General features: G+C 42.3%; 1 protein-coding gene across 7 annotated transcripts in view; it reads right to left on the minus strand.

Moving 5' to 3' along the window:
- AGPAT4 (1-acylglycerol-3-phosphate O-acyltransferase 4) overlaps window positions 1–24990 on the minus strand; it is an 87346-nt gene that overhangs the window by 33950 nt on the left and 28406 nt on the right. For all 7 annotated transcript variants that reach the window (XM_089777316.1, XM_089777315.1, XM_075924576.2 and 4 more), the window contains exon 3: window positions 1414–1583. In XM_089777316.1, the coding sequence (XP_089633442.1) occupies window positions 1414–1583 (170 nt within the window). The remainder of the gene's footprint in view (window positions 1–1413; window positions 1584–24990) is intronic.

Consider the following 24990-nt stretch of genomic DNA (forward strand, 5'->3'; position numbering starts at 1 on the left):
GGACACAAAATCAACATAATGGACTACTGGACCATGCTTGTGGAGAGACAGACACTATCTTCCTAACCCTTAGCAGTTAGGGTAGGTCTTCACTGAAGAGTTAATTCAGTTTCCAATTCAAATATTGCCCTTAACTGGCCTCCTGCCACAAACAAAACTCTCTGGATTTAGAAAGGTTTTCTGTCTGACTTTCTGGGACTGTAAAATTCTCTTTCAGTATTTAGCTTACTCATGCTGATAATCCACCCATTTTGCAATGAGAACGAAAGCTAAATCTCTCAAATGCCAATAGTCCTCCAGTGTCTGCCCACAATTCATGTGTGTGTTCAGGACAGTCAAGATCTCCTACAATTCACTGGGAAACAACTGCGGAGTTCACCTCAGTTTCCTGCAACACAAAGAACCATGGGAAGTGCCCCCAGAAATCGTAGTGAGACCCAGGGTATCACCAGTGAGGACACAGTAACTTCAGGATGGCTTTGCAGTGACTGGGCTCATACCCAGGTGAGGCTAAGATGGGTGCTCAGACCTAGGTACTGACAACCCAAGTTATGTAGTGAAGACATACTTAGAGTGGTTGTCTTCTGTTCTGAAATCATGAAGATTCACATCCCAGGAAGTAATAACTGTGGCTATTTTAAACATAATAAATGTTTAATTCCCCTAAATCATTGAGCTCAGTGAAATATGGTGGCAATGAGTTCCACAGATTAAGTTCTACATTAAAAATACATTTATTTTATCAGTTTAACCTGGGGTGGGCAAAGAGACCTCAACAGGCCAGAGCCAGCCTGTTGCTCCCCCACCCCCAGGCCAATCCAGACCTGGGGACGGGGGAAGAGTGTGATGTCTCCTCTCCCCCACCAAGGGCATATGTCAGCTAGGGAGAGAGAATCCCTGGATGTTTTAAAACAGCTGGCAATTCTCTCTCAGTCCTGAGGAGTGGGGGGGGGGGGGGGGGGGGGGGGGGGGGAGGGGGAAGAGACACAAAGAGAAGAGAGGGGAGGGGAGAGACTTCATGCACTTCTCTACTCCCAGGCCAATCAGGATCTGTGGGAAGGAGCTTGAGCTGTCTCTTGACCCCACCTCCTCTGTCCCATACAGAAATGTATGAAGTGGCCGCCTTTTAAAAATTATTGCCCACCCCTGGTTTAAACTATGTGATGTTCTAATTTCTTTGAATACTAGTGACCCTCTTCACACTATTCATTTTTGTGTGTACCTTCATCACATCATCTTTTATTCATCTTTCTTCTGGATAGTCCTAACCCTGTCAATCTCTCCTCCGATGGAAATCTTTCCAAATTAGGAAAGATAGTTCTTTCCCCTTCATTTTGCTAACACTAATATCAAGTTGTATTGTACAAGTTAAAAGGTGAAAATTAATTGGTTTAAATGCTAATCAAAACTCACCCCTAAAACCCCAAATCTTTCACAAAAGTTCCAACCACAGAGAAAGTCGATTTCAAAGTTGTGATTAAGGATTACGATGGCATTCTCTTTCCCATACTTGTGGTAACTTTCTGGGTCAGTGTAGAGGGTGCAATCAGTGCCTGACCACCATTCCAGCAACATCACCATCTCTGGAACAAACAACAAACAAACGTGAATATATAAAACACATATGTGCTCACAAATCACTTGTGATGGAAGCAATGCTTACCTCTTATGGGGTATAGCAAAAGAAATGACTGTAGCTCATCTAGGCTGAACCTTCAAGCATCAGTCACAAACTCAGACAGCTGGGCATAGAGTGGAGGTGCACCATTAGATGGAAGGTAAGTAGAATGACACTATAGTACACAAGTTCTTTCTTTTAAAAGCGTGTGGAAGGAAAGCAGGCATCTGCTTCCATTTTGTAGGGGCACCTTGCTTACACTCTACAAACACTGAAGGCTGGGGTCAATCAACTTTAAAAATCTAATCCTTCCAAGCCTAGCTAGTCGGTAAATGTAGATTTCCTTGTACATATTCAAAACAATTAAGACAATATTTCCAATCAATCATCATCAAAATTTATAGACTGGCAAAGAAAAATGCTGCTGGAGAAGAAATGAAGTGGATTGAGGGATACTTTGTATATTTTGACATATGATTTGACAATTTGCATTTTAAATGGTTATAAAGTTAACCTTTTGAATCTCAAATGTCTGTCATTAAATAATTGTCTGAACCTGACATTGTTTCTTTCTTTTATTTTTATGATTTTGATTAATATGGATATTTATTTGTGGTTTTATTCTATTTTAAAATTATTACAACTGTGGGAAATTCAGAGGGGAGAGTCAAACAAAGCTGGCCAAGTCTACCTATAGCACAGAGGGCCTGATTTCAGCAGCGTTTTTGGGGGTGCTCAGAGCATTGCTATATTAGGCTCAAACACTAGGGCTTTTCATCTCATCTGCAATATGAAAAATAGAATTGCTTATTCAATTATTTTGTACTAGGGTGTTCATAAGGCACCATTCATCATGGTGACTTACGATAGCTACCTCCTGGCCCTCTGCTTCTTTAGATACATAGAAGGAATCTCATATCCCATCAATGCCAACAAAACCTTGTTCGGTAACAGGCGGTTTCTGTGCCCACATGATGAAGCCTGTTCTTGATGTTGCTGACTGAACAGAAGAGTGCTGGGCAGAGAGGCCAACAGGTGAGATTACAGCCACAGGGTTTACCTTTTGAGTTGGGCTGGCTCAAATGCCCACAGCAAAAAAAATGATGAGTGATAATTGTCACTTCAAGCACTTGCCCAGTTCTGCATGCGACAGCAGTTGTGTTGCTCCCATCTGCAGCGGAGCCAGAGCACACTGTGGACATGGTCTTCCCCACTGCTGACAGACAGGCAGCACACCGTCCAACAGTACTAATACAGCACGGGGAGGGGCTAGCCAGCCAACATTTTAGCAGCTGCATGTCAAATATTCTAGAGCACTGGAATGGCCCATCCCATGCAAGTACCCATTTCATAGAACCACTGCGAAACATTTTGCTGCCAGCTTCGTCTAAGATTGCACACACTGCTACTCTAACAGTAGCTTTCTCTGATGACGCCACTCCATGTATTTGGATCAAAATTAGGGACCCAAGCCACCTTTCACTGTAGTAAAATGGAAAGGCTCACTCTGAATTCAATGGGAGTTGGATCAGGCCCTAGACAGGCAAATCAATAGTGTGTGATGGTGCAGATGAAGGGAAATAATGGGGAAGTGAAATTTAAATGGACACTGTCCAGTTACACTTTTGCAAATAAACTATATCTTCTACTTCACTAATGTATGTTATTAAAACTAAAAGCAATTCTTCAAATTGGCTTATGCTCTTGGTGTAAGTTTTTGAACTTCTCTCAGCCTGGACAATGAAAACGAGTCAGTTTCACTTCGATTTACAGCTAGTGTTTCATTCCAATAACCATGGAGAAACTTAACCCCACAATATGGGGCGTTGCAAACTCTGTAGAAATGTTTATGTGCAAACAAAAATTGGCTTCTTTAAGCAACATTGCTGTTAGGAGTAGTAACCACATTAAAGTAAACCAGTTCAAGTGTAATTTCAGCTGAAGTATATTCATCTTAAGGATTTGCTTTGGTACAAAAAGAATCAATTTAGTTACAGTGGTGGAAGTTTTCTACTATGGGCCTGAGGTAAAATTGTCAAGAGCCCCTAAATCCCATTTTCAAAAAGTACTAAGTTCCACTGACTTTCAAAGAGACAGACTCATTAGCGTCTATGTTAACTCTAATGTATTTAGGGATTTAGGTACTCGAAAATTTTAATAGAGCGAATAGATAAAGATTTGGTTTGAGAAAGAGGGTCATAATCAGAGGCATTGGAAAAGTGCATCAATTCAACCCCATGACAGTAACTTCGATACCTTTACATTCACAGTTTGCCTGCACTTTGCCAGTAAAGTACGATAGAGGGGTCTGATTTTTAAGCTCTACTAATGTGTTGTGCTATCTGCCCTGCACAGACCCTACTGGCAGGCTATAAAAAGGTATCTACATCACATGCTACACCAACTACATTAACACAGTGAGTGAATAGCACTAAGCGATCATCAGATATACATCTTGGAATTTGGCCCAGAGATGTATAAAAGCAGTGTATCTAAAAGCAGGAATCTATTTGCAAGCATCCAAAGTGAAGACTAGCATTTGGATGTAAATAGAAAGGGACAACTATTTCCTTGTATATTGCTACAATCTAATGGCCCAATGTTGCTCACGTTGAACTCACTGCAGAGCTGCCTACTATCAGAGAGATATGGTGGGTCTCCTGATACTAGTGTTCTTTGTTAAGCCCATCCTGCCAGAAGACTGCATGAGAATCTCAACATATATTTTTTAAAATGTCTAGCTCTCCTGGTTGTGGAAAACTTGAAAATGTGACATGAGTGCACCCCAAAGCAGCGATAGGCCACCAAAAATAGTGAGCCCTGAGAGGCCCTTCTTCAACCTTAGTTGGCCAAAGCAAGCCACCGCCCTCCGGGGTTCCACCTGCAGCCGCCTGGTCCCGTCTGCTACCCTCCCATACATGTCACGCACGCACTGGGCACCATAGTCCCACACCTCCTCCCTCCACCCACCTTCGGAGCACATGAACCACCTGGGAGGGAATGTGGAGGCACAAGAGTGTGGGACTCAGACGCAAAAGTGTGTGAAGGAGGGTAGCAGACAGGGGGTCTCCGGGTCACAGGTGGAGCCGCAGTGGGCTGTATGCAGCCTGCCCACCACTGCCCTAAAGTCTCAGAAACTAAAAGACAAATAGAACCACAACATTTACCCACTTGTAGTGTTTCAGTTTTGATCGCTTGGGATTGGCAATATACTCTGAAAGGAAAAATTATTGTTGTGACTTTCTTCCACTATTTGATCTGAGGAAGTGGGTCTGGCCCACGAAAGCTCATCATCTAATAAACCATCTTGTTAGTCTTTAAAGTGCTACGTTGTCCTGCATTTTGCTTCAGCTACCCCAGACTAACACGGCTACATTTCTATCATTGTTGACATCAGTGGGAGACCTAGATTCCTATGCTGGTATTTTCCCCCAGGAACAGATGCTATCTAAGAACAATTGTTAAGAACAGTGTGGAGTGGTTGTCAGGGAAACAAAGAAAGGAGATATTTGTATCAAGTTAAACAAAAACAACAAAGAGCAAACAAACACACACAACTAACCCCAGCTTGTATAGTACAAGAACATAAGAATGGCCATATTGGATCAGACCAAAGGTTCATCTCGGCCAGTACCCTGTCTTCCAACAGTGGCTAATGCCAGATGCCCCAGAGGTAATGAACAGAACCGGGCACTTCGAGTGATCCATCCTCATCATACAGTTCCCACTCCTGGAAGAGATTAGAATCTTGGCAGCCTTTGAAGTTTCAACACTTTTGAAATCTTTCCAATTGGTTTTCTGAAATCACTGACAACTAGGACAATCACGAACAAACACATTCCTTTTTCAGTTGGTAACTAATTGCCTGAAACTTTGTGATGACATCCTACTCAGAGAAGAAAATGCCACATTGGATGTTTAATAATGAACTCAGACTAATAGCATTCTCCATCCAGACAGCAATATCGTAACATGGGAAGACTAGTTAGTGTTTTATAAAATTTGCTAGTGACTTGTGTTCCCCGCTTACTCATAACCAAAACATAACGTCCACCTCTGACCATTGCAACAAAAGTTAATGATCCATTTTCTTGTCCTTTTCTGACAGAGAAATAGTTATCACTGCAGATTGGGTTTGAAGCATGTTTATAGAATAAATGCTTCTACATGTTACTCTTTGGGAAATCATCTGTTTCCAACACAGATTGAACTATTTTATCTTAGTGCAAACGCTATGAAGATACACAAATGAGTAAAATAAATGTTAAAACCTCCAGAAATGTTCTGCTAAGAAAGTCTAAGAAAATCCTTCATTCCAATTCAAAATTCTGTATCTTTTGTAGTTTCCATTTTTATCTGAGTTTTGCTTGAAAGTAAAATATTAGAGAGAGAACTGAAACTAAAGCCTTAGTAATTTGATAGCATCTCCAAGATTATATAGCAAGGCAGAACAAAAAGAGGAAGGATTTTTTGTTTTATTTTGCTCAGCTTTAGGTCCAACTAATGAAAGGAAGAGTGGGGAAATCTGTCAATTCATTCTCTTATCTATTGCTACTAATGTCATTGCTTAAGTTTAATTTAAGCAATTCAAAGGAAACAGGAGATCGGGTATGAGGCACTCCAAACAAACTACATTTTATCCAGAATCACAGAACTGGAAAGTACCTTGAGATGTCAAGTCCAGTCCCCTACACTTATGGCAGGACCAAGTACCATCTACATCAGGTAGAGGCAAAAATACAGCCCATGGGCCAAATACAGCCCACCAAACCCTCAGCCAGGGCCCCTGCCCCACACACTGCTCAGAGAAGCTCTGAATGCTGCGAGCCCAGGAGGAAGAGGCTTTGTGTGCTGCTCCTGCTCCCAGACAATGTCACAGCTTCCATTGGTTGGTTTCTGGCCAATGGGAGCTGACTGTTTGCAGGGCAGACAGCAAGCAAAATACCCCTCCCCCTCCTGGCTTGCAGCATTCAGAGCCACACAACCCCCTTGCTGGTGCAGGGGCATGGAAGGCAGGGACCCTGGCTGAGGCACATGCTTGGCTGCTGGTTGGGAGCACCCAGGTAAGTGCCTGCATCTGGCACCCAAGCCCTTTTCTCCCCCCAATCTTCTACCCTACTCTTGCATCTCTACTCCCTCCCAGACACTACACCTCAATCCCTTGCACTCCTGCTACACGTCACAACCTCCTAGAGGTCAGAACCCTCTCCTGCACCAATACCTACTCCAGGACTCTGCATTCCCTCTCCTGCCCTGGTCAAAAAACCCTTCTTCACCCAAACTCACTTCCACACCCTAATCCCCCTTCTGCATCAAACCTCCATCACAGACCCCACACCCCTCCATTAATATCACAGAAGAGTGCAGCCCTAGACAACTTACCAAATTCTTGGAATGGCTCCCCATCAAAAAATTGTCCACCCCTGATCGAGGCCACCCTGACAGGTGTTTGTCTAAACAGCTCTTAAGAATTTCCGATGGAGATTTCAAATTTATTCAATTTATTCCAGAGTTTAACCTGGTAGGAAAAACATTCTAATGTCAAACCTAAAACCTCCCATGTTGTGAAGTCCATTGCTGCTTGTCCTATTATCAGAGGTTAGAGAATTTCTCTCTTCCTACTCCTTGTAATAAACTTCTAGGTACTTCTAAAGCGGTTATGTTCCCTCTCAATCTTTTCTTTTCCAGACTAAACAAATCCAATTCTTTCTCTTTCCTCACAGGTAATATTTTCTAGACCTTTAATCATTTTTGTTGCTCCTCTCTGGACTTTTTCCTCCAAATTACATCTTTCCTAAAATGGGGACCCCGAAACTGAACAGAATACTCCAGCTGAGGCTTAATCATCATGGAGTAAAGTGGAAGGATTACTTCTTGTGTCTTGCTTACCACACTCCTGTTAATTCATCATAGAATTACACCTTTTTTGCAACAGTGTGATATTGACGACTCATTTAGTTTGTCCACTGTGACTCCAGATCCCTTTCAGCCGTGTTCCTTCCTATATACTTTCCATTTTGTATGCATAGAACAGATTGTTCCTTCTTAAGTGTAGTACTTAGCATTTGTCTTTTTACCTTCTTATTTACCTCAGATCATTTCTCCAGTTTGTCTAGATCATTCTGAATTATAATCCTATCTTCTAAAGCAGTTGCAACCCCTCCCAGCTAAATATATCCAGCAGCTTTATAAGTTTACTCTCTGCCATTATCTAAGTCATTGAGGAAGATATTGAACAGAACTGGTCCCAAAAATGATCCCTGCGGAACCCCACTCATTACACCCTGCCAGTAAGATTGTGAACCATTCATACCTCTGAGAAAGGCTATCCAGTTATGCACCCACCATAAAGTATCTCCATCTAGGTTGTAACTCTAGTTTATTAATGGGAAGACCATGTGAGACTATATGAAATGCTTTACCAAAATCTTATACCACATGCACCGCTTCCCCCTTCTCCCACGCCTTGTTATTCTATCAAAGAAAACTATCAGGTTTGTTCTTGACAAATCCATGCCGGCCATTATTTATCGGCTTATAATCTTCTAATGTCTGTAAATCAATTCTTAATTATTTGCCAGTACAGATGTTAAGGTGACTGGTCTGTAATTCCCTGGGTTGTTATAATTTCCCTTTTTATAGATGGCCATTCTCTGTGCTCTTTTCCAGTCTTCTGGAATTTCTGCCATCTTCCATAGTTTTTCCAAGGTAATAGTTAAGGGTTCATATCTCCTGAATCTCATCTGAGTATTCTAGACTGCATTTCATCATTGGTGACTTGAAGACATCTAAACTTGTACAAATAAAAGCCTTATTAATGCAAGTCATCCTATTTTATTCTTGATGTCCCTTTTTAAGTACTCTGAACTGAGATTATAAATAAATACATCAGGATGCTCATTATACAGGTACTTCATGTGTATGTAGCATTTTATAGTTCTAGGTTTTCAACCTCAAATACATTCCGGAGTTTAAATACTCCATCTGTACTACCTGGATGATATTTGTTTGTTAAAATATTGCAGGATTAAATCTTTTGCCTCCTGCTTGTCTAGTTATTTATCGACACGCTAGTTTCCACTGCTGTAGAACACGTCCCAGAGTAACACCATATGCTTTATTAAAAAATGTAATAAATATATATTTATTTATTTATTTGAAGTTCTTAACATTGCCCCCTTAGTCTTTCCACTCCTTTTTAACAATTCCTCTAGAACTTTTACTCTTTGTGATGGTCACTATGGAGTGTCCCTTGACAATTTACAACCGACTAGCATCACACTACCAGCTTACTCCCACAGACTGCCGCAATAATTTATTATTTGGCATCTTGCCATGGCAGCTCAATACCGCAAGATCATTCACACACACATTATCCACCACCTCTGCACTGCTGTTGACCAGTGCAAATTAGCTATCACCCTCTCCACACCACCAATTAAGCCTTTGCAAAGCAGCCATGCTACAAACTGCACAGCAACTTATTGGTCAAACATGCCTTCTAGAATGCACAGCCAAGGCTAACTGAACAGTCTGACTATACTTTTCAAAAGCTTTTTCAACAGTGTCACAAAAGTTTCTGCTTTTCAGAGAAAATTACTACTACTAAATAAAAAGACAGCAAATGCCCTAAATCTAATCTTTCAGATGGAATATGATACAGTCCATCATCGGACCTTTGTTGCTTCATGCCCCCATACTGACTGTCTGCCATGAGAAACCACCTCCCCTCCCCAAAAGAACAGAGCTGCAGAAGTCATGAGAGATGCAGCCCGACAAGGGACAAGTCTAGAAAAGAGAATGGGTGTATGTCGTGCACAAACTACAGCTCTCATGAGACATCATGGCATTTCAGAATAGAAATATGGTCAAATTTCGATTTCTGTAAACCAAAAAAATTGAAAAATTCTACAGAAAGACCCATCTTCCCAACAGTAATGTTTCCAAGTTATCTAAGGGGAAAGAAATGAAGCTGTGCTTCTAAACAAGTGCATGGAACAAATTCTACCTCCTCCTTATGAGGGAATAATTGGAGAAAGGAAGGAAACTTTCCTTTTTCCCCCTTCATGTAGCAGATGTGAGGTCCAGACAGACAGCATGGCAGTATTTATTTTCAGGAAGCTCCCTTACTTCCCATCATCTATGAAAAATGCTTGCATTTAGATTTAAGGAGTGCTTCACACCCACCCTGGGCAGGTGTACATGCAGTATTGCCAACCTCAAGAGATTTAAAAAGACCTACACCACAACACAAAATCCTCCAAAAATCGTGTTTGCATGTTCTTTAAATACTAGACTGTAGGGTGGTTGTTTTTTGGCGGGAGGGACTGGGAGGTGCAGGGGGGGATGGAAGAGTCTGTCTTGATTTTTGTACTCCCTGCCCATTCCCAGAATGAAAAACAATTAATGCTGCCCTCTCAGTCAGACACCTACCAGTCTCCTGCTCAGCAGTTAGCTCAGCCCTTCCAGCCTCACCTCTGCTTCCTCTGGCTCTTCACCCCTCTTCTCTTTTCAGACAGGAGGTGGGGGAAGGGGGAGATCCAGGGGCTCTTCAGCCCCACCAATGCTCATTCCCAGATTAGGGGAACAAAGGAGGAGTACAGAAGATGTCTTCCCCCTTTCTTCACAAGAGGGGACAGAGCAGAGACACCCTGAGCTGCTGAGCACAGTCTTCCCATGGGTTTGGGTCTGGAAGTGAAGGGGGAAAAAATTCTACACATAGCAGCTCTGACTGGTTTTTACTACAAGGAGTAGCAAGTGAGGCAAGGCCAATGGCAACTGCAGGAAGCAGTGTGGACTGGAAGACTGTTTCCTGCAGCTCCCATTGGCCAGGAACGATGATCTGCTGCCAATGGGAGCTTTGAGCAGCCGTAACTACGGATGTGCAGGTAAATAAAGCATCTGGAAGTCCACCAAGAATTAATCCTGGCAAACCACATCAGGCCCGCAGGCTGCTCATAGCTCACCACTGGTCTAGATTATAATTAGTCTTGCCATCAGCGCTGGGGAGCACATTATATGACTTTTTGAAGTCCCTTTCAGTTCTAGGAATATAAATTCATTCAAGGATGAATTCTGCAGCTTTTACTGAATCAAGCAGCCTCCCGCTGCCATCCCCCTCCCGCCACCCCCGATTTCAGAAAGCCACTGTTTGGTGACATTGACAATAGTGTATTTGGCTTTGTAATTTTAAATAATTGGTACTATGTGTAAAAATGGATTTTTTTACTTAAACTAAATCAAAGTAAAATAAATTCAATAGCCCTGATTACAGTAAATGGGAACTACAGAACTAGGCTCATGGTATAGTCATTGTTTTATAAAATGGAATGTTTCTCAGATATAACTAAAGGTATATTGAACTCAAAATTCCTCCAATGACTGCAATTTAGAAATGTACTAATCTGTGATCTCAAACTAACCTAATATCTACTTCACTTACTGTACCTTCGTTGGACAAAATTAAACCTGAAATGTTATTCCTGCTTCATTAAAATAAACATGGCCACCACGCTGTGCCAATGTGGCAGTCTAGATGTGGATCTGTAGGCTGGGGAAGCCTTTGCCGACTGATCCTCTAAACCTCATGAAAGGAGGCATAAGGAAATGGTTGGCAAAGGCTTCCCCAGCCAACAGATCCGCATCTAGATTGCCGTGCTGTGCTGGATTAGCTGATCGATGGCACAGCGTGGCAGTCATGTTTATTTTAATGAAGCGGGGATTATTTAAATCCCCGCTTCTTTGCCTATGCCAGGTAAACTAGTTTACATGGCTTTGTTGATGGAGCCATGTAGTCTAGACATACCCTAAGAGAGAACATGCTGCCTAATTCTGGAGAACAGGACTCTGACTAATGGAGACATCTTTAAGGCTGAGCTAATTAAGAAAAGCAGCCAGCAATCCAGGATGCTTCCATTACTTTAAAGGAGACAATAGCTCTTCACCTTAAATGCATTGGCTTGTCACAGATCTAACAATATAGTTGGAGGAAGTCACCATCACAAAACCTTAAAAAACCTTTTGACAACGCCTCCTTCCACCCTGTGTTCTTCGCAACTACAGCCCTATATAAGAGGGTAGATATAATAGCATTACAGAAACAATTACATATTTTAGGACTCAGAGGGATATAATTATACATAGGATTGTATAGTATCAGCAGGATATGGAGAAACTTCGTATCAAGTATTAAGAATGTTAAAAATTCATGACTGATGAAAATTAAAAAGTTTAGAAGATTTTTTTCAGCATGAAACGAGAAATAGACACGCCCATTTTTTGTAGGCCATGCATACATCTCCTTCCAAATAAGAAACATCCCTTATAAAATTTCACATCAAGTAGCATGAGGCCAATTCTAACAGTATACAGTAAGGTCAGGTGGCTTCATGACATTCAAGGACTACACACCTCAAGGTTCCTCAGAAGAAAAACCAAAAACCCTAAGTATGCGCCTCTCTCAATAGGATGCAATTGTCAGGAAAAGATTAAATGTATTGCAGAGATGTGTTACGAATTTGATGCCAGCCACTATACAGAGAAGCTTTATGAGGCAGCAGTTTACTATCAGAGAATCTTATTATAAGGGTATCTGGTATTTTTTTATATGAAGTGTCCCTTTTTCATACAAAAGTGAATGGAATACAAGTTCTCCTGCTCTTTAAAATGAAATGACAGGAGAAAGCAATATTTTCTTTCCATTTTGGCAAACTCAATTCATCAAACTATGTAACCCATAACGTGATTTCTCAAAAAATGCAAAGAGAAAAAACCCCAAAATACACTGAGAAATGAAAGACCTAAATGTACTTTTAAAAAACAGGAATGTGTTTTTGCAACAGTCAGAAATACATACTAGATCTACTTGATTAATAGTACACAGACAAGTTAGTTGCAAAGAAAATTACTCACATTTACATATCTGAGCCAGTTCTTCTGATATAAATCAATGCAATATTGTTGACTACAATGGAGTAATGCTGATTTATAGCTGCCGAAAAAAAAAGTTGCAAAACTAAAATTTATTTCTGCTTTGATCCTTACAGAAACCCTTTTCTCTCTGGTTTTTGCTTAGTTATGTGAATAAAGAGTTTATTTAAATGAGAAATGAATGGGCCCTCAATCCTCTCAAGTAACATTAGCAACAAGAAAAGCTACATGGTCTGCAGGAAATGTTCAAGTGACCCTGCTACTCAAGATGCTTCCAAATCACTTTTAGATTTATCAGACAAAATAAACCCTACAAACACGGCAGACAGGGAATTTCTACTTGATGTGTAGTGACTCTCAAATCAGCAGGAAGGGAGATGTAGCAAAGTACTTGATGACAACTGGATTGCAGGGGCCAGAAACCACTGTAACCATGGAGAAAAACAGTACAGCAGAACTTCAGAATTAGTCAACCACACCCCTCATTTGGAACCGGAAATATGCAGTCAGGAAGCGCACACACACACACACACACACTTTGCAGTACAATACTGTTTAATGTAACTGCTAAAAACAATAAAGGGAAAGTTTAAGATTTAACAAAGTAAGGAAATTTAAATGAAACAAACACAGAAAGTTAAGATGCCTAAAAGAATTTTTCCTCATAGAAAAGTTTCAAAGCAGTATTAAGCCAATGTTCAGTTGCAAGTTTTAAGAGAACCATCACGTAGTTACAAACCACTTCCATTCCCGAAGTGTTTGAAACGGAGGTTCTCCTGTAATTTGAAAAGATGGATTCCTGCTGCAACACTGATAATAGAAATTAAGAGAACTCGCTGCTACTATTTTTAAAATAAAATCTTTGAAATCATGAATGGCCATTGTCCAATTCCCTTCCCCTGCCAAGCTCCTACACTGATCAGTTGATGACTAAATGATGTGTCAGATACTCTAGTGCCACATCATGACAGAGTTTATATGCACAAAGGCAGGAAATTCAAAATTGTGATTCCATGGCAACCAGAACTCAGGTCTCTGGGAATGTCGTATCTAGCTCAGATATCACCTTAATCTGTGTTTTTCTCTCAAATATACAGAAGCATTTCAGCAGCTTATTATATACTTACCTATTATAAACCTATACACCTCCTTCAGAAATATCTGGTACTAGTCTCATAGGGGGGTGACCCCATGTCTTGGGGAAGCAAATCCCCCAGCCCCACCCACCAGAGCCCGTGTGCTTTCCCCACACGGTGGCCTGCTGGCCCCTGTCCAGCCTTCGCCCCCTGCTGCTGCAACGTAACTGCTGGCCCTTGCCCCTCCCTGTCCCAGGGTAGGGCCCCCAACTTCCCCACAGCCCCAGAGCTCAGGAGAGCTGGCTAGCAAGCATGGCATAGGACTAGAGCTGTGCCACCTGCACCCCTGACCAGCAAGACCCTCCCTGCAGCTGAGCTCCCAGCTCCTGCACTGGACAGCGAGAGTGGCCCTAGTTGAAGGAAGACAGGTGGTAAAGCCCTCAGTTTGCCTGCACCAGCCTCTGGTATCACAACAGCAAGCTAGGGAAGTGGCTCTGGGGGATTCTGGTGGCGCATGGGTGGGGCCAGATGAGACCGTTCGGGAAAGCAGTACTTTCCCCTGCCTAGGATACCCACCGCCCATGACTGGTCTCCTTGGCTCTATAAGTACAAGTCTACAGCTTTGAGCGAATGATCCTTATGCCAGATTCAATCCCTGTGGACGTGTAATTAGTCACCTTACCTGACTTTTGTATGTATGGAATCTCAGCCATAAATGGATTATTGTAATGTACATTCACTGAAAACAAACAGAACTGAACCTTTACTTTAAAAGGCCTCAGAGCCACTGACACTTGGATACATACTTGAATATTGTGGCCTTTTTCTTCAATAGGTTGAAATAAAACGAACTTTGGGGAAAATCCAGATCCACTCTCATAGCCATTGCCCCAAATTATGTGCGCATTAAATAGCTCTCCCCAAAAGAGCTGCAAACTCTGTCTCACGTTTCATTGCATCTTTATTTCTATTTTGCACTTTCCTGCCTTACAAGATCCTCAAAGATCAAACCTTTCCACATTCTCCTGCAAAAGTGAAACAAAGCCAGTCTCAGACAAATAATTAAGCTATATTATACACACAAGCGTACAGTAGCACACTGATTTGAAATACATGATTAATTCCCCAAAGGGGTCAAAAAGGGTAACACATCAGTACACAAGGCATATTTATCGCACATCTAAAGGTTTCTCTTACTTCTCCTCCCCAAGGACTTCAGCAATACCTCAGCAAACCTTTACCAGCATTTGCAGAAGCCAACAGTCTTCCAATAGGTAATCTAACCTGCTGGTAAAGATAAGAATCAAGCACACAGTTCCTGCCTCCAAAGTCATCCACAACCATCCCTGAAGGCCTAGACATGAATTCTTGTTAAAGAATTAATGAGGCATCAAATGGAGGTATTAGTAATTACCTTCCAGCAGCTGTACAGAAGTCAAATGAGAGAACACACTGTCCCTCTAAGATAAAGTTGCTCCCTTAGTTCACCTCTGCTCAGCTAAACATCTCATTCATTTCTGTTTTAGTGTAACAGCTCCAACCAAAGTGGGAGGGGGCATCTGTGCTAGGCACTGCCCCTACACAGTAAGCCACAGCCATGAAAAGAAACAGTTTGTTCCTTGCATTCTAAACAAGCAAAGCAAAGAATGGAAGTTGGGGGGGGGGGGGGGGGAGGAAAGAGGCACAGCGAGACGAGGGGAGCATAGCAACCCAATGGCAGCATGGTGAAAAATCCCTTGTTCATTCCCACCCTTTTGTTCTCTCCACTGCATCACTTGGCCTCTAGCAATAGGTTTTATTAAAAAAAAAAAAAGTATGTTTACATAGTTTCGTAATATCAACAGTGCACTTCAAACAGGAGAAATTTCAGTCCAACTTTCTAGGAGTCAGATCTTGCCCTGCTGTTTGGATATGAGGAAAATAAGGTTCAGTGTCTTCAGTGGATTTATGTTATGGGTTTAGGTGAAGTTTATGATATGGGGATAACATTGTTCACTTTGACCCACACAGCAACTCTGGACTCCAAGTTTCAGTACACCTACTGGCACAGGAATCTGTGTTACATGCTAATAGGAAGAGTGGAATTTACAACCAAAAAAATAGATTTGGTCTTCCAAATGAATGATGCGAGAAGTCTGGGAGATCAACAGGTAAGGTTCCAGCATCCATTACTTTGTCCAGCCTCTCTACCTATAGGCCAGAGATTGCTGTATCGATGACACGAAATGGAAGCGTACTTCCCAAACAGGACTTGGACTACCACTTTTTCTACAATTGGTAAGCCACCCACCCACTACATATGGAGGTAACATGCTGCTGGGGAAAGCTGGAGCTGTGGGCCAGTGTTAGCTCTCTGCCTCAGCAAGGGAGTGCTTTACTGGAGAGAAGATTGCATGCCAGCTCAATGTCACACAAGTCTATCATCCTCACCAAACTCTTTTGAGCTGGAGTACCTTAATCTTGCTTAGCAGGTAACTATCAGTGAACTCTAGCCCCCAAGCTCCTCAGAGATGTTTCTCTACAACATGCAGTCCCTATCACAGAACAATTACAGAAAATTGTAAGTTCCCTGCTCTTTCAATGAGTCTATACATAACAGTTTATTGACAAAATGGATAACACTACTTTGCGTCAAGCTAAGTACTAGGTTTATTTGTAATAAAAATAAAACTTGTTTAACAAAAGCACATAAGTTAAATGGTACCAAGTAGAAGGAATAACTATAGAAACTGCTAAACAGACAAAAGTAAAAGTATGCATTCCAATGGCCAAGACCTATCCTAACATGCTACACAATTTTTGTTCAAGGTAGTTTCCAATCTTTCTTTTCCAGCAATAGCTAGCTAATCCTTAATAAAGATCCTCACAGAATCTAGGGCACTAGTTTTCCTTGTCTCCTGAGATGAAGGAAAATCCAAAGTCCTAACATCTCAAAATCTGCCTTTGTGCCCAGGGCCAAGTTGTTTCCCTGAGAAGTAATTTCTGTCTCTCCTGAAGTTTGGGGGAGAGGGAGATATGCCTTTCATCCTGAAAAAGGATCCCCAGTGTGTTACAATGTGATTCTTCCTGCTGCCATTTTATAACATTGTTTTCTTCTGGCAATCTCCAATAAGAATGAATAGTCCATCGACTTTGGCCAGACTTAGTTTGAGGTGCTGGTCTCCTTCCTTCCTCATAAGAAAGTCTATCAACCCCCTATGTCACAGACTTTAAAGCAGAATATCAGTGACTATCCATAATTCCCCATTCAGTATGGTCATACCTATTGCACAATATAAAAAAAACCACCACCACCACCACAACAACATTTGTTGTTTATTTCTGTACAGACTATCCCGGCTACCCCCTGAAGCTTCTATTGCACAATGTTATTGACAAGTATGTTAGTTTTCAAATGACATTTCAGAAAATCTATTCTGCACAAGTCGCATGGCAATATCATGTGGGAGTGTGAACACAAGGCCTCAGACTACACTCTTTCTGCATGCCAGTTGACGAACTACCCATAGGCTCCAGCAGTCATCAATAGGTGGACCATGAGCCAAATCCAAATCACTGGAGACACGAATAAAGCACAAAAATTTTTTTACTTAGTTATTTTTCTATTATTTCCACTAGAGTCTGGACCTTGACTCTACATTGACCAAGAAATCTGGACCCTGACAAAAAAATAAATTGATTACTTCTGATACAGTAATTTTCACCAAAATTCTGTATTTACTTTTGATGTACTTTGTCTCCAGCATCAGCTTGCTCAATGTACAATGAAGACCTGGGCAAACAGCTAAAATGACATTCTTGTGTCTAGGACAACTATGTTTGTCACAGCAACATGCCTCCGCAACATGTTTTAAGAACATATTACTGGCATACATAAATCCTTAGAGACAATTGGTGCATAGACTGGTGATGAGCATTGATGCATAATGTATCACTAGTTACTAATGCAATACCTTACCAGACACCATTTGGCTAAATGCTTACTCAAGTGTGCACTGAGCATGCCCTTTACTAATTGTCTTAAAGGGGCTCTTAGGTCACAGAAAATTAAAATCTACAAACAGCCCAAAGGGTGCACTTTACTATCGGTACTTAAGGGCAAACCACCAGCATAGAAGCCATGCTTGACAGAGCTAGCTCTGCTCCTTCCACTGAGGGAAGCAGGATGCAGAGCTTCCATGTAAGGGCTCTGCACATGCTGGAGCACAGTTCTGTATGGTTTATATTAGGGATGCGAAGGATAAGCAAATGCTTATTGGATAGTTGGTAGGATAGTCAACTAGTCACCCCCCGCCTCCCCGCCTGTGATAGAGGAAAGAAGGGGTGGGTACTTCAAAGCAGCAGCACTGTTTGAAGCCAGAGGCCAGACCCCGGGCTCCATGCAGCACTTTCGCCTTTGAAGTGTAGCAATGACCCTAGGGCTGTTGCTACACTTCAAAGGCGGAGGTGCCTTATTAACTAATCGAATAGTTGATGCAAAATGCATCAACTATTCAATTAGTCAATGCTTAACATCCTTAGTTTTTATCTATATCTATCTCCTGGAACCGCGGGGGCGGGAGAGGAGAGGGTCTTGTGGCATATGATAGTAGGTGAGAACTTGACTAGTGCATCTAATGTTTTCCCCCTTTCATTTCTGCTCCCGTCAGCAAATAAGGGTGAGAATCATCCTGTACCCTCCCCCACCCTTATATTCCCCCAAACAGTAATTTGTAAGTTGTAATTTGTCAAGTAACTTTACCCAGAGATGTAATAATATCCCTTTGAAGACACAAGAACAGTTATTTAGCACTGCCTTAATTTATTTATAAGTCAGATTAGGAGCCAAGACATTTTAAAAACTAAGCATTTGTTCACACAACTGTACCATGGTTTTTAAGTCTTCAGTTTCCTTTTAAAAACCTAAGCGCACCCATTGTGAGGCAGCACTAGCATTAAATAGGGCAAACTTTACCCACATGCATAAAGCCAGCAAGAGGCCCAGTCATCACTGAAGGAGAGAGTTAATTCGCCACTGAGCTGATACTCGCACAAGGCCTAGGCCCCTCTGAAGACTCTTGTACAGCACTGAATGGCACCTTGAGAAAGTGGTTTAATTCCACCATTGGGGTCACATTCTGGTTTATTTCAGCAGAACAATTCAGAATGTGGAAAGGAATCTCTCCATAGCCAATGCTGGGGTTCGTGTGGAGCTGTGCTGCCGCAGAGACTATGCTCTCAAGTACCCTGCAATGCCAGCTGATGAAGGGGATTATAAGAACACCCTGATGCTAGGGCATACATTCTGGTTTCAACAAAGAAAAATCAAATGAGATCTTTAACGAAAGCCGGGGTCACGATGGTCACCACGAAACACGTACACACACTATGTGAAAAGATCTTTGGATACAAAGCTCTCATCCTCGACCCCACCCCAGAGCCTACACTCTAATCAAATGATGTTGGGTCATGGGCATCAACAATTATCTTCAACTGGATCATGAGAAGAAAAAAAGTTTGAAACCCCCTGATCTATGGGGTGGGGGATCCTCCTGACTGAGGAAGAAGGACAAACAAAACAACACACTCAGCAAATTAGCTTTGGAGATAAGAGAAGGCAAGGACAAAATACTTCATGAAACCCGGCACTATAAATGTTACAATGTGCTTAATCTGTATATCCTGTTTTGATGAATATATGCTCAAATATTAGAAATATTAAGTGTGAGTCTGCTCATATTTTAAATATGCTAATGAACGCATGCCCAGGAAGCCTAAAGACTTATTGAGCAACTTAATGACTTGTACACAGTCTTATTTGTCTTGTAAATTTAATCAGTGGTTGGTACTAGGAAGACGTATGACCTGGTACTGGAATCCATTTTTGAACCTGGTAGTTTTCCATGGAAGGGGAGTTGTAAAAACAAAAAAGGTTCTCACAGGAGTGGAGGGGAGAGAGAGAACATAAGAATGGCCGTACTGGGTCAGACCAAAGGTCCATCTAGACCAGTATCCTGTCTGCCAACAGTGGCCAGCACCAGGTGCCCCAGAGAGGGTGGACAGAAAACAATGATCAAGCAATTTGTCTCCTGCCATCCTTCTCCAGCCTCTGACAAACAGAGGCCAGGGACACCATTTCTATCCCCTGACTAGTAGTCTTTTATGGACCTAACCTCCATGAAATGATCTAGCTTCTCTTTAAACTCTGTTATAGTCCTAGCCTTCACAGCCTCCTCTGGCAAGGAGTTCCACAGGTTGACTACATGCTGTGTGAAGAACTTCTTTCTTTTATTAGTTTTAAACCTGCTACCCATTAATTTCATTTGGTGTCCTCTAGTTCTTCTGTTATGGGAACTAATAACTTTTCTTTATTCGCCCTCTCCATACCACTCATGATTTTATAGACCTCTATCATATCCCCCCTCAGTCTCCTCTTTTCTAAACTGAAAAGTCCCAGTCGCTTTAACCTCTCTTCATATGGGACCTGTTCCAAACCCCTAATCATTTTAGTTGCCCTTTTCTGAACCCTTTCCAAGGCCAATATATCTTTTTTGAGGTGAGAAGACCACATCTGTACACAGTATTCAAGATGTGGGAGTACCATAGTTTTATACAGGGGCAGTAAGATATTCTGGGTCTTATTTTCTATCCCCTTCTTAATAATTCCTAGCATCCTATTTGCCTTTTTGACCGCCACTGCACACTGTGTGGAAGTTTTCAGAGAACTGTCCACGATAACTCCAAGATCTTTCCTGATTTATCATAGCCAAATTAGCCCCCCCATCATACTGTATGTGTAGTTGGGGTTATTTTTACTGATGTGCATTACTTTACACTTATCCATATTACATTTCATTTGCCATTTTGTTGCCCAATCACTCAGTTTGGTGAGATCTTTTTGGAGTCCCTCAGAGTCTGCTTCTCTCTTGACTATCCTAAATAGTTTGGTATCATCTGCAAACTTTACCAGCTCACTGCTTACCCCTTTCTCCTGATCATTTATGAATAAGTTGAAAAGGATCAGTCCCAGGACTGACCCTTGGGGGACACCACTAGTTACCCCTCTCCATTCTGAAAATTTGCCATTTATTCCTACCCTTTGTTTCCTGTCTTTTAACCAGTTCTCAATCCAAGAAAGGACCTTCCCTCTTATCCCATGGCCATGTAATTTACACAAGAGCCTTTGGTGAGGGACCTTGTCAAAGGCTTTCTGAAAATCTAAGTATACTATATCTACTGGATCCCCCTTGTCTGCATGTTTGTTAACCCCTTCAAAGAACTCTAATAGATTAGTAAGACTTGATTTCCCTTTACAGAGACCATGCTGACTTCTGTCCAACAAATTATGTTCTTCTACATGCCTCACAATTTTATTCTTTACTATTGTTTCAACTAATTTGCCCAGTACTGAAGTTAAGCAACAGGAAGCTATCAGGTCTTCTCTTCAGCTAGCAGGCCCGGCACACTAGAAGGATACAAAGAGGGGGCAGGAGATCCAAGTCAGAGTAAAAGAGTATGTGTGTGACTTGAAGAATCTGCCTGAAATAGAAACAGCTCTAAGAAATGTATTGCAAGCAAACTCTTACCCTAGTGGTCTAGAACTCACAATGCATTTTCTATTTAATTTAGAAACTAACATTGATGCCTATTTTCACTTGCAACAACTTAAATCCTACTGTTCATACTTGATCAAACACTTGTTTATTATCAGGCCCAGTATAAATAACTGTTGCCTGGGGAGAGGGGAGGAGCAGCAGCCACTGTGCATCTTCTCTCTCTTTGATAAAGAGGGTGAACATCCTCATGTCCTTTCCCTATGTAAAACTTTTACACAGGAGGAAAAAATAGATAGATTTGATCTCCCTTGGGAGTTGGTTTCCTGGGTGCTGAGGGGGAAGTGATGTGGACAAACCAGGACAAGACAGACTAAAAACCTCACTTTTCCCAGCCCACAAAGTTTTGACTAGTGATTTATTTGTAAAGGAGTGAGAGTGTTAAGGGTCAGCATGCAGTAACAGAAATTATTCACAAATCACTTCTGCCCTTTGGAATTCATACCATAAAGCAAACTGCAGCTCCAAATAGCTTCCTTCAAGTTAAGCTTTCCTGCAGCATTTGACAGTATTTTAAAAACTGGTTGGTGAAGACTGAACTGCATTACTTCGTCTAGGGTGATGGCTTCCCAGGGCACTGGGCACATTGGTCAAACAATGCAGTGAAACTCATACTGCTGCCATCTATAATTATAACACTTCCTGTTTTAAGGCTAGGGGCACTAGAACAAAGTCAGTAATATATTCTGATCCCTTTTTTTCTGGTGCAGGAGAGAATAGAATCAGGATGAGAACATATACATTCATGGATTATTCCAAGAAGCCAGCAGTACTTAGTTATCTTCCCTTACTCATTCATCATGACTATCACAACAGCATATGTTGGAAATGGTACAGTGAGAATAATGAATGTCCAAAACAGAAAATAAAGCAAAACAAATCTTACCACCCTCTGCACAGTTTGTAATGTCAAAGATGGAAAAAAATTCTTTTAATTTTGTGTAATCATCTCCTCTACCTTCATCATCAACATGGAACAGTTTGCTTGATCTAATGGATTTTGCGATGCTGCTTTCACTTGGCTCTGGAGTTATGCTAACTATGCCTGCTCTATTTCACTGTTCGGACTGACTGTGATTCATGTATTACAAATTGCTCAAAGCAATAGGAGTTTTATCACCATTCAAAGTACACTTGTCTTTGCTTTCTCCAAGCGTAAACCGACTTGCAAGGATTTCAGTCAGACCTACCTGTGGAATGACCCAGAGCAAGCTATTCAATCACTACACCAAATGCTCTATTGCATATAATTTTTAAAAGCACTAATTTACACTGATTAGTTTAATGCATTTTTTTCAAATACCGATTGTTGTTTTAACCTTGATGCCAGTCTGTTTAAGCACCAACAACCTAAGGGTGACTCATTCCAGGCTAGTTGGCCTTTAGTGCAGCATCTGAGGGGTGGGGGAAGCACTCTTAAACTAGCTGTAGGGTATCTGGGCATGAACAAAGTCTCATAACAGTGCCTCTTTCAGGAAAGTCAATGTTATGAGCCAGTGGCTGAAGCATTATTTTGTGTAATTGAGGACAACGTGCTAGAGTGGCCACCATTCCATCTAGGTGCTGGGCCAGCCGCCAGCATAAACTGGAGAAGCTTAACAGCTGCTAGCCTCTTGGGGGCTTTGTGAGCTACTGGGGATCCTGCTGTAGTCAAGAATGCTACTGCCCACAGGAGACAGAATCTTTAACCAATGCACACTAAGAAAATAATTAGTAATCTATATTCTCACCTCACATCAGGTTACACCAGGCTGCAAGCCCTGTAGCAACAATCATGTGTTCAGGAAGCAGAGACACTGCTATGGCTCACCAGCCACACAAGGATTTCTCTATGCCGGGGGGGGGGGGGGGGGGGGGAGAACACTTCTCCAGTACCATACTCTGCCTCGCTGGAGCTGAGCCTAAGCCAGTATCTGGCCCCATGCCTGGAGTCACTTATGCGCACAACTGATCTGCAAACAAAACACCCTATTTTCTTCTTTAAAAACTTGCAGGGTATATTAAGCTTTTGTGTCTACCTGCAGTGGACTCCCATAGTCCTGTTACACTTGACTCCAAGCAGCAGCAAGCTGAGGGGAACAGAAGGGCAAGCTTGGAGAACCCACCTTCCTAGAGAAGACTCAGAGCAGCCTCATTTTGGAAGCTGGAGACACCTAACTCTCCAAAGGCTAATCACACCAATCCGCACCTGCTGGCCCAGATAAAATGGAGCTGCCTGGCCTTTAGCAATTCAATTCCAGGCTGGGATCACTGGAGTAACGTGTGTTCCTCTCTGGCCAAAGGAGCCTGGCAATCAAAGGTACACAGCTAGGACTGCAGAGAGAAGAAACTGAGGACCCTGGCCTGGAGATAGAGGGCCTGTAGGAAAGGGGACCCAGAGAAACAGCAGTGAAGGATAAAGTTCATTAGCACATGGATTCTGTGTATAGGGTCCCATGGTTAGACCCCAGGATAACATGAAGGCCCAAGCTCCCCTATCAGCCATAGGTAAAGAGACAAACTCAGTAAGGAGGGAACCTGAACAAAGGGTCAAAGTTCAAAGGCCCAGAGCTAGGGCTGACGATCTTTGCACTGGTCCTCTTGGCTGCAGAAGAGCAGTTGGCTGCGCGGCAGGAAGGCTGCATGGCACAGCGTCTCCTCTCGGCTACAGAAGAGAGCTTCCCTGCACAGCGGGAGGGCTGCATGGAGTGACTCCACGTGACCCTGACCCGGCCGCTGTGCAGGAAAGCGATCTTCTGCGGCTGGGAGGAGACGCTGCGCCTGCCCGGTGCTGGTAAGTTAACAGGCAGGGTAGGACACAGCAAGAGCGGTGTACCCCAGAGCCACTGGGGCCAAGCAACTAGAGGTCCACAGCCCGGTGGTTGAGAACCGCTGGACTAGCCGATAAGTTTATATTCATCAGATAGTTGATTAGTGACTAGTTACTTCCCTCCCCCCTTGCTGCCTCTATCAGAGAGAGGCGGGAGGGAGGGAGGAGTCAGTGCTGGAGGGAGCTGTCTTAAAAGCTCGTTTGCCCCAGCACCATCTCCATGGGGAGAGCGGGGCGGGAAGAAGAGACACACACAGTGGGGGAAATGGTGAGAGCGGGGATGGCTTCAGGCCCTGCTCGTGCCGATTTGGACTGCTGCGCTTTTGCCTTTGAAATGTAGTAAGAGCCCCGTGGGCTCTGATGACTTGGTGGGCCAGATCCAACCCATGGGCCATATTTTGCATGCCCCTAAGCTATGGCAACTTAAACATTGTTTTCAGCATGCCCTTTTTACTGCACTTAACTGCCAAGAAATTCTTAGGGCTCGTGCTAAGGCAATTTTCTGATACGGGAAAGAATATCATAATTACAAGTCTGCTGAGTTCCTATCACTTAGAGCAGTTAGAATGCTTGAGCAGTCTTCTACCGATATCTTTTTATGTACTTCAAAAAGCATGCACATTTACAGTAACTCCTAAAAGCCAACGTCTGACAGCATGATTCATTACCACATGAAACTCATATTTATGGCACTATGTGGTCTAACAGCACTGGGCCAAATCCTTAAGTCCTTGCTCACTGAGGTCAAAAGGAAGTTTCAGCTGAGTAAAGACTCAGTAAAAACTAATTATGGATTTAAAAATGTAGCTCAATGATTATAGAAGCAGTGGTAGTTGGGAACATTAGCAGTCTATGGTTCATACACTAGAACAGAAAATGCGTAGATCACATGGTTTACTTTTAAAATTAAACTTTTGGGCCTATTCCAAACTTTTACACACTAGTGGAATTCTCATTTCTATGGAG

The sequence above is a fragment of the Pelodiscus sinensis genome, chromosome 3 (assembly GCF_052426305.1).
Source record: "Pelodiscus sinensis isolate ZL-2025 chromosome 3, ASM5242630v1, whole genome shotgun sequence".
Taxonomy (NCBI): Eukaryota; Metazoa; Chordata; order Testudines; family Trionychidae; genus Pelodiscus; species Pelodiscus sinensis.